At 51.9% G+C, this 10444-nt stretch overlaps 1 protein-coding gene across 1 annotated transcript in view; it reads left to right on the top strand.

Moving 5' to 3' along the window:
• IGSF9B (immunoglobulin superfamily member 9B) overlaps positions 1–10444 on the top strand; it is a 100387-nt gene that overhangs the window by 16703 nt on the left and 73240 nt on the right. Inside the window, exons 3-4 of the mRNA XM_019508416.1 lie at positions 1688–1834; positions 8120–8271. Of these exons, the coding sequence (XP_019363961.1) occupies positions 1688–1834; positions 8120–8271 (299 nt within the window). The remainder of the gene's footprint in view (positions 1–1687; positions 1835–8119; positions 8272–10444) is intronic.

Raw genomic sequence — 10444 nt, 5'->3', positions numbered from 1 at the left:
CCCACGGGCTTAACTTGATGTGAGGGGAATAAGCCCCGCTTTGCAAGTGTTGGTACTGCTGCTGGATATCTCCTCTCCATCCCTGTCTCCAGCTGGGGCGGTGGGCAGAGCCTGGGGCTGCTAGCACCAGGCTGCACCCCTGTCTCTGGAAATCCCCAGCTTGGGAGCTGGCTGGCTGGAGCAGCGTCCCTCCTACTGTTGAGCACCTGCAGTGACTTGAAGCAGTGGTGGGGTGGGGGTGGTGGGTGCCTGCTCAGCGTGCTGCTGTTTCCAAGGTCCTAGGTCACTGGCATGCTCCCAGTCTGCTGCAGCCACCAGGCCTAGATGGTTGATCTGCTGTAGCCATAAGCTGCTGGGAGTGCCCCGACTTGTTCAAGAATATTAATTGGTCCATTAGGCTGCCTCTGATCATACCACAGCTTCTGGGCTGGACTGATGTCCTGTTCATCCCTCGGACAGAGCCAGGCAGGCCTGCCCTGCCTTCCCTGGATGGATTGTCCTGGCTAGTGGGCTTAGCTCTTTGTGCTCCATCCTTGGCCTCTCTGCTGCCAGTCTCTGTCCTTCTTTTAGCTGTGGCTATGGATGCTGGCTCAAAGAAAGGACATGGCTCTTGGGGTCGCGACTGTGACTTGGCAGAGGTATTGTGGGTGTTCACTGCCTTGGAAAATTGGGACCGAGGTATCGCAGAGTGAGAATCCCTGTCGCCTTGTGAAAAGGTTTGGTCCTGTGCCCAGTGGCAGGGCTGGACTTCAGTGGAGAGAAGCGAGGTGGGGTGGTTCAGCAGGGAGGCACAGCTCCTGCGCTCTCTGCCTCTTGGCTATTCAAGTTGGGGGCAGCTGCTGCTTCTCTGCACACCTCAATAAAATGGGGGCAACATCTGCCCAGCAAGGGGGAGAGATGGTGACATGTCAGAGAACGGCAAAGCATGCTGGAGACCAGTGTGGTTCCTCTGGGCCCAGAGCCTGCTCTGCTTGCCTGAAGGTCCCAGGCAGTGATGGTGACCCTCGCTTGGAAGGGTGAGGACCAGTTTCCACACATTGTTTGTGGCAGCATACCCCTAAACTGCCTGGCAGAGGGGTGTCCAGGACATGCTGGCCTAGAGATGGCTTTACATCCCACTCCCTGGGCAGGGATTAGGAAGGGGGCAGGGGGTCTGGCTGCCAACTGCAGCACCTCAGGTACTCAGCTGCTGGGAGACTGGGGTTGCCAATGGAAGAGGAGAGACGAGGGGGAGCTAGTTGCAGTGGGAACCTTGGCATGGTGGTGAGGAGAGGAAGAGGACAAGGCTGCAGCTCCTGAGTTTTCTTGCTGTACTTCCTGCCCTGTCTTGCAGCTAAGGAGGTGGGACTCCAGTAGCTCCCCACAAAAGCAGCTGGCTAAGAGGGGGCAATATGCTGAATCACCCCTTGCTCCCTGGCTGCTTATTTATCCAGGCTGCCCTGAGCAGCCCATCAGGGCAGTGGGTCTGAGCTGGAAGTGCAAGGCAGAGGCCAGAGTGCTCTGAGCTGGGGTCTGTGTGTGCAGGGGGGTATGGCAGATGGAGCACTCCCAGGGTTTTGGGGAGGATGGGCCTGTGGGATGCCCTGGTAGGATGTTTTGGGAGGGTGGGTGGCAGGGGCACCGCAGAAAGACCCCAGAAGTGCCTCTTCCCAGGACAAGCTGACTCCTGTGGCTCTTGTCTCTCCAGGCCGTGCCAGCCTTCACGACAAGGCGTCTCTGCGCATCGAGCAGATTCGCTCTGAGGATCAGGGCTGGTATGAGTGCAAAGTGCTCATGCTGGATCAGCAGTACGACACCTTCCACAACGGCAGCTGGGTTCACCTCACAGTCAATGGTAAGTGTTTTGGGGGGGAAGGGATAGGGTGGCTGCTCCCTCTGGGCTTGGCTGGGCAGAGTCCTGGGAATTGCCAGGCTCCTGTCTTGTGCCATGTCTGTACTGTGCACCTGTGATGCACATGGAGGTGGGCTGGAGTCAGAGCCCCTCCTGCCCCAGTTGTCTCCCAGCTCCTTCAGAGATCTTCTGAAGCTGGCAGCTAGCAGTTCTTGTCCCCCATGACAAGCCCCATCCCCCAAGCTAGGTGGAGAAGAGCCATCCATTGCAAACATGCCCCAGGGCCTCATCGGCTGCCACTTCTGAGATCCTGCTCAGCAAACAAAGCGCAAACAGTGAAAGTTGGGCTGGGGGGAGATCTTCAGTGGAGACTTTATGGGGGGAGGGCTCCAACTCTCCACTTTAGCATTTCCATACATCTCAAAATCCTTCTACAAAGCATAGTTATCCCCATTTGAGAAATATGGAAACTGAGGCACAGAGCCATGATGTGACCCACCTAAGGTCACCCAGCTGAGCCAGGCCTCCTGTGTGCTATTGCAACACTATCCACTCAGGCCACCGCCAACTAATTGGTTAAGCCTCCTACACTTCTGAAACAAGGGAAGGACACTTGTTTCTACCATCAGTCTTTCAATGCAGCCAGCTCCGGGGGTGAAAGCTGCAGCTGTTTAATAACATCTTAGTGTGAGCATTTAGGAAGTGCGGCAGAGTCCAGTGTTAGGTCAGGCAGCTGAGAGAGAGTCTGGGTAGTAGAAGAGATGGTCCCTGGAGCACCCAGGCGAGCACCCTGACTCGTTTCCAGTGCCCTAGGTGTGCTCTAGTGACTGTAGCTGATTGGGACCTAATCCTTTGCATCTCATCTGAAAATAGCCTAGTGAGCAGCCTGGCAGGCTGTGGAGCCCAGGAAGCTTTCTGGGCCCCAAACTGATTCAGCAGGGAAAGCTTCTGGAGTCAGCAACACCACCCTCTGTACTTCCTTGCATGCAGCCTTTCCTTGAAGAGCCTCCTTCCCCCTCCTACAGTTTGGTCACAGCCCAAACCTGCAGAGCCAAGAGCAAGTCACTGCCAGCCTGTTGGTTACGCTTTCTGCTCCTCTGGGTTTTCTTTCTTGTGCTACAGTTGTGAATCTCCCTGGCGATGGAGGGAAGAAGCTCTAAGCTCATTGCTGATGAGGGGGGCTCCTACTCTCTCTTCTGAGTAAGATGGATCACCTTAAAGATGGGCAGCTAACTTTGGAGTATTGAAGGCGAGCTGGGCTAGATCAAGGTTGGATACTAAAGTGACCTACCAGCCAGGAGCAATCGGGAACTAGTCGGTTGAGCCAGGGAGTAACCCAGCTGTGGAAGATCTGACTTATTTTCTCAGCCAGGCTGTGGCCGTGCGGAAGCTGGAGCGGCCTGGTGCTTCGTTAGCACAAGGAGCATGGACATACTTGACAGGGCTGAGTGGGATGGAACAGAAAGTGATTCTGCAGATGGGAACAGGTGCTCAGACTGAGATTTTGACAGGACCATTTTTAGCAAACTTCACAGGAGGATTTCAGGGGGGCAAAAAGCAGGATCCACAGAATGGCTCCAAACATACTTCCTGCTAGCTTCCAGCGGCTAAACAATAAGCTGGCAGGGGCATTGACCTGTTGGGGCCTGTAGTTTGCACATTGGCTTAGTGCATCAGCTACTTAAATGCTACTTTCAGCCCTGTTGTCTGCTTAGTACCTTGATTTTTTTCCTGTGGTCAACTGCATAGCGTTTGCTTTGTAACTCGAGGGTTCTCTCTAACTGGGCCAGAAACAGCGGTGGGGAGGCAGCTGCCCAAGGGCTGCTAGCAGATGCCTTGACAGCAGGGGGGATCTAGCATGTCTCAGGGCTCCTAATAACTGTCCACACAAGTTTGCTCCAATTTAACCAAACCAAATTGAGAACTGACTTTTTTTATTCAGCTGAAGCTACATCTATAGAAGAGCTCAGAGCTATGGTTTAATTATGGTTCTGAGAAGCTGCTTTCTTTTGAGGGCTCTGTTAGTCTTTTTAAAAGCAACATTTGGAGACTGCAAGTTCAAGTGCATTGTATTTCATAGGCCTTCTCTTCGGGTCCCTGGGATAAAAAGCCAGTTGCTGAGCCGTTGAGACTGGGGATTTGGATGCCAAGTTCTGAGTGGATGGAAAGAAAAGAGTGTGATAAAGAACGTGCTTCCATTCATCCCTCTATTCATTTGCAGCCAGCAGGATGCGTGCAGGGCAAGGTAGAGGGAGTGCATTGCAGCATGATCATGAAGCACAGCGTGTACCACATGCTGGGCAGCTCTGTTGCAGCCAGGAGTCTCTGGTTTCAGAGGAGACTTGCATGCAGGAAGGCAGGATGCCATATGGGTGAGGGGACTGGAATCTGGCTGCCTGGGTTTCTAGAAACCCTCCCATGTGTTTGGTCTCTGACCTTGCATTTAATGCTGTGATTAGATTTCTGAACATCTAGTGTGTTCTCCGGCCATGTGAACATCAGTGGTCCTGCTGGATTTTATTGCAGCCTAAAGCATAGGAGGCTGCTTTTGTGCACCTTGAGCACGTGGATTTGAGGCCTGATGAGGTAACAAGCGTGTCCAGAATTGGCAGCTTCTTCCCGCCGGCTGCTGCAGTCGGAGCTGGCAGAGATGTGGGGGAGGCTGCATGTGGAGAGTAGAGGATGGGGCAGGTGAGGACTGAGGGGGAGTGGTACAGCTCTGGGAGCCTTGGACTGCTATAACATGGGGATCAGGATTTGGTGCACCAGGGAGCTGGGGACAGACTGGGATGCTGCGGTCTTTTTGGAAGAATCCTGCATGCCCCCTGCCTGCTTGGTGCTGCTTTGCCCTTGTAGGACCACTGAGGAGCAGGTGCTGATCCCCCAGCACCTCTTAAGGACCACTTGTGACTGGGATCCTATTTTAATATCTCCTGCCTGCTGCTGAGCATCCCCTAACACAATATTGGGTAAGCAACAAAGGCTTGCTTGGTCCTCTGCAAAGCTCTTGGCCCTAGTTAAAAATCCCATTTGAGAGAAATAAGGGCAGTACCTTGTTCCTAGTGAACATTGGGAAGAGTGATCTGAGTCTGATTCCCAGAACAAGTAGCAATCTGGTTTTACCCGGCCCCTAAGAGGAACCTTCCTCTTTGCATAGCAGAAACTGGGAAGAACAAATAGTTTCTGCCAATGTACTTACTGCTTAGTACAGAGGTACGGTGACAAAGCTTCAAGGGGATGCCGAGAACTACAAGAGCCCATCTTCAGTGTTTTGTCCAGTAGAGAGAAAGGAAGCAAGGAAAGCAGAAGCACCAGGCACATCACTCCAGCAATGAGCTCCAAATATATACCAGTGTGAATTTCTTCTTAATCTCTGCTTGCGAGTGAGCCTCAATTACATCTTCATCTTTAAAAAGTAAAAAAAAAAAAAAAATCCAGGCTTTATTTTAAGTAAGAACATTACTTACAGAACAGACTAACTTTTATTAGTAATTACAGTTTAATTATGTAGAACTTGAAAGAGAGGGGGGAGGGGAATCGGTAACATGTCAGGGGAAAATTGCCTGTTTCAGTAAATTAGAAAATCATATCTTTATTTTTCTTAACTCTGATTTCCTGAAAGGACTTCTTATTTTTCCTTCCTACCTCATTATAAAGCAGTTTGTAATTTGTCACATCGGGAGAAGGGCTATTTTTAGCTTTGAATAAGTAACATTGAGATTGTCTGCCCATTTTGGACATAATGACTAGAGCAGGAGACTTGGGGCCAAGGCTCCCTGAGTCTGTTCTTGGTTCTGCAGCTGGTTTTCTGTTCCTCAGCTTCCTTGGCTGTGAAATGGGAGTGATCTTATCTCCCTGGGCTGTTGTAACACCAGATTCCTTGACGGCTTGTGAAACACTTTGACATCACTGGGTGGAAGATGCTAGGGGAGGGCAGGCAGAAGAAACAAAGAAAGATTAGTGGCATCTTTGAATTGTTTTTGCTGCCTATAGAAGAGACCGGGCACAGCTTGGGGGCTGGATCATTGGAACAGAGCAGCCTGTCCTGCTTTTGTTAATAAGCCCCTTGCGTTTGCATAACACCTTTTAGCCAAATGCCTTGGAGTGTTTTGCACAAAGGGCAGATTGTGCTCCCAGGGCCTGTGCTGCTCCTAGCAGCTGAGTTCAGAGGCGCAGTAGACAGCAGAGCTCAGCTCTAATTAAATCAGCTTCTTGCAGTACCTGTGAAAGGCACTAGAACTATTCCTGCTTGAAGGAGGAGGAGGAGAGGGTGGAAGCAGAGAGATGAAGGCTGGCTCTTCCTGGTTTGGCTTCACAGTCCAGGTGGTTCTGCATTTGGGTTCACAGGCACAGCTTAAAATGATTAGGGCTTGACTGATTGTGGGAGTGACCCACACCTCCAAGCTGGGAACCAAGAATGCAAGGTACCCGAAATTAGAAAGTATTCTAGTTGATGCAACTCAGAGCCCATATTCCCTATGGGGTGCCTTCATCCCTGAAATCATTCATGTCCATTCATTTCATGCCTGCCTGGCTTTGTTTGCTTCCATTTGCAGAAATTAAAACAAAAGCCGTGGGAGTTGATCCGAGCCCCCAAGACCTGGAATAGACTCCCTCCAGAAGTGGTGTGAGCACCTACTCTGGACTCATTCAGAAATCGCTTAGATGCTTATCTTGCTGGGATCCTTTGACCCTAGCTGACTTCCTGCCCCTGGGGCAGGGGGCTGGACTTGATGATCTTTGAGGTCCCTTCCAGCCCTAAGGTCTAGGAAATCATGGGAGGGTCATAATAATCTGGTTATGGAGCTGTTTGGAGGTGTGCTTAAGATTGAGAGACTGTTGAAGAGTAAAACTCTCAACTACTATCAAAGCTGCATGATTTTCAGTGTACACAGAAGGCCAAACCCCACAGTGCCTTGGCTGTACATGAAGACCAGAACAAGGAAGGGAAGCTTACCACTGCTGTTTCATTGTCCGAACCTAATGAAGTGCAAAAGTAAACCAACTTGTAGCTGGCTTATTCACCCCAGGCGTTGGGAGTCTGTCTTGTCAGACTCAACAACTAACGAGGCTTCAGGTCTGCTGACTGCAGATCCTGTAGCACCAACAGAAGGTGCTTCTGGGCTAATTCCTCTCCCTTTCTCCTCATGGCATGGCTAAGTCTGATGAGACCCTCTTCTCCTTCAAGGGTGAAGGGCAGGCCCTGGAAGGCTCCATAGTTTCCCTTGCACACTGTGCTTTAAAAGCAATCCTTTTTGCTAGGATAATCGATAAGCCTTCCTCACAGAGGGTCCCCTACATGCTCAGTAGCTTTGTCTCCCTGTCCTCCTCTGGGGCTGTATAGCACTGAGCACTCAATAACCAGTGGCCAAATAATAATGTTAATAACCTCTCCCAGTTGTACAGTATCAGCAGAATGAGTTTGAGGGCGGGCTTCAGCCCTTCTAGATCGCATTGGACCACTTCATTTTCTTATGGGGGACAAGATTCATTTTCGGGTGAAACAAAATCTAATTCTTCTTGGAGCTGATTAAATTGCCGCTGTGTCTTCCTGGAAAGCTGGTTTAGCAGCTCCTGATAATTAGGAGTGTACTATAATACTGCCAGCCTCTTTAATCAGAAGGAGACTTGCGATCTGCACTGCAGTGTTTTCATGTGTTGTGACAATAGCAAGTTAATGCATAATGGGAGAAGAAATACAGAGCTGAAGAGTGCACTAACATGCCAGAGCCCAGGGCTGGGAGCGAGGAGGCTCTTAGACCAGCCATGTGGCTCACCGGCTGCGTGGCCTCCGGCTGGTTATATTTTACCTCTCTACCTCCCTGTTTCCTCCGGGCCAGAAGTGCTCACAGGAGAGTGGTGGGGCTTAATCGCTGCGGCTGGTTTTTCAAAAGGGGCCGCTGATCTTCAAGTGCTTCTGTTTCTGGGTGATGTGGGGGTAATCCGAGCTCCTGTGACTTCATCTGCTCTGTTGGTGCGCTGTGGAGGGCTCTCAAAGTATCTGAATAAAAACGGAGGCTCCTGTCATTAGCAGCCAAACACTGGGAAGTGCTGACTGTCTTGGTGAGAGCTTCTCTAGGGGAAGGAACTGTTAAGCACTGCTGGTATAGTGAAAGGGCTGTTGTAGGTGGCTGTATTACATTTGGTGCTCGACGTCATGGGTACATATGTGATGGTTCAGTGTAGCACACCCGGCTCTGAAAGCCCACTTGGACAATGATGTTGTTGCCTTGCATGGACCGCCGCCTTGCAGCAAGGGTCATGTTGGTCTGTCTCTGCCCCCTGCAGCTCCCCCCACCTTCACGGAAACTCCCCCGCAGTACGTAGAGGCAAAGGAAGGCAGCAGCATCACTCTGACCTGCATGGCTTTTGGGAACCCCAAGCCTATCGTCACCTGGCTGAAAGAAGGAGACCTCTTGGGTGCTGGTGGGAAATACAAGGTAAGTTCTTGGCCTGCGGGGTGGTTGGAAACTTAACTCCGGCTAATTCTGCATCGGGAGCCTGACTTATCACTGGTGGGATGAGTTGCAGGGTCTTCTACTTCAGTGCAGAAGCAGTTCCTCCATGCAGTCCTTGGCTTTGTGTTGTATCAACTAGGGACCCCTGAGGCTGACGGGGATTCCTCCCCAGCTCCCTGGAGAGCAGATCTCGCTGTCAGTCTGGGGGCGCTGTCGATAGCTGTGACGCATCGCTATTCCCACGTGGCTGCTTCGACTACAGTGCAATCGAGGTCTCTGCGGACGGTCCCGCCGGTCCTGAGGTTGCTGCTATGTCTGGAGCCGCTGATGCTGCCTCAGCATTTCCCTCCTCTGTCCATTTCCTGGCGGCCTTAGCAATTCTGTTCCTCCTATCTGAGCTGCTGGAGGCAACCAGAGGGAACAGGGCGCCACTTGATCTTCCTCCCTTCTGCGTGTGAGAGCTGGGAGGGCTCCTGGGAGCGAGGCAAGCAGCTCCCTGCTCCAGAGCCAGGGTCTCCTTGCTCTCATTTCCCTTCCTCTGCCTGTTTTCCCTCACCCTCCCCAATCCCTACTTCGGTTCATCTTCCTTCTGGCAAGGCTTAACCTGTGCAGAGGTGCTAGGCCCCTCCAGTGCACTGTACCCCATGGACTGAGATGCCTCCCCCGGTTCAGCTGCTGGGACTTGCTCAAGGTTTTTTCTCTCCAGATGGTGGCAGGAGGGGCTGAGAAGCGGGCTCTGGAGAAAATGCTCAGCTGCTAAACTCCACTTCCTTTACCTTGGGTGTAAATCAGGAATAACCATCAAATTGCTCTGGTGGAGGGGAGTGTCAAGCCTTCCACCTTATTTCCTCTGCTACAGCAGGGCTGGTTGGAGACAGGCAATGCCTGATGCCTCCCTGTGTTTGTTCATCTCCGCACGTCCATCTGTTCTGTGTTTGTTATTCTTCTTCCCCCCCCCCCCCCCCACCTTTTCTTTTCCCTTTAAGGTCTCCAGTTTTTTCTACTAAGTGTAGGTCAGAAATTGGGAGCATTAGGAAATGTGGAGGATTTCTCCTCTTGCTCTGCATTATGCCTGCTCCCAAGCCATGACTCCGCTGAAAATTTGCCTTGCCTCTCACAGCATTGCTTAGTGAATTTTCCTTCCTGGAACTAAAGTGTTTCTTGCCTGCCCCCCTCCCCTGCTTGTCTCCCTGTTGCGATGCCAGGGTGCTAGTCCAGCTGCAGCTCCAGGTCTTGTCTGAGGTTGGTGCTGAGGAAGGGGACGTTTTCATTCTGAAATATAGCTCTGGATACCACAGGTCCCCTCTGCAACCCACCCTGGGAGCACTTCTGGGCCTCTCCCAGCTCTTGAGCCTCAATTGTTGAGACATGGACAAGCCATGCCCCAGTGAAGTCAGTGGGGAGTTTGTTTTTTTTCTTTCATTGATTGGGGCTGGGGGGCATGCTTGGGACATCATCCCTGCACTTCACATCAGGGCTCTTGCCCTTGCTGCTGGCGCTCCAGGGAGTTTTTTTTTCTTAGGTGGGCTGGGCGGGGGGGGGGGCAGGCAGGCTCACAGGGTTTGCATTGAATCCCCAAGTGCTCTGCTGCCTTGTCCCTTAGACTCAACATGGTACATTAGGATCAAGGAAAGTGGGGGGTGTTTTCCCTTTCCCAGCAGATTAACCCCCGCTCCTTGTCCCAGGGAGCCTGTGTGCTTCACCCCAGCCAGCAATTCCATAAGAGTGGTAATTGGTAAATCAGGCATTGGAATCAGCACAGGCACTAATGAGAGTAATTAGGAATCATTTGTTACTAATTGAAATAGAAGGATGAGGCAAAGTGAATGCTGGGAGGGAGGCCGGCGTGGAGCAGAGTGGGGTGATGTTCTCGCTGTGCGAGGGGGTGCATTGCTGCTCGTGTGCTTCCCTCTCCTCCTCGTGAGTGACTGAAGCTGTATCCTCCTTTCCCTGCTTCTCTGGGGCCTGAAGCTCAGCCCCTCCCCTTCCAGCCCTTGCTGCTGTCAGAGTAAAAAGCTCAGCCCTGCTAAGCAGAGCATGGGGAAATGGAGCCGGCTTGGTAATGGCTCTATGCAACATTGTCGATCACACCACAGCCCCTGTGGGACAGGCTTCTGCTAATGTGCCTGCCTGGAGGAAGAAGGGAGGAGCCAAG

Source organism: Gavialis gangeticus, unplaced genomic scaffold, assembly GCF_001723915.1.
Source record: "Gavialis gangeticus isolate Ggan-Ray unplaced genomic scaffold, GavGan_comp1, whole genome shotgun sequence".
NCBI lineage: Eukaryota > Metazoa > Chordata > Crocodylia > Gavialidae > Gavialis > Gavialis gangeticus.
The sequence above is the reverse complement of the archived record's forward strand: the minus strand, read 5'-3'. Positions and strand labels throughout refer to the sequence as shown.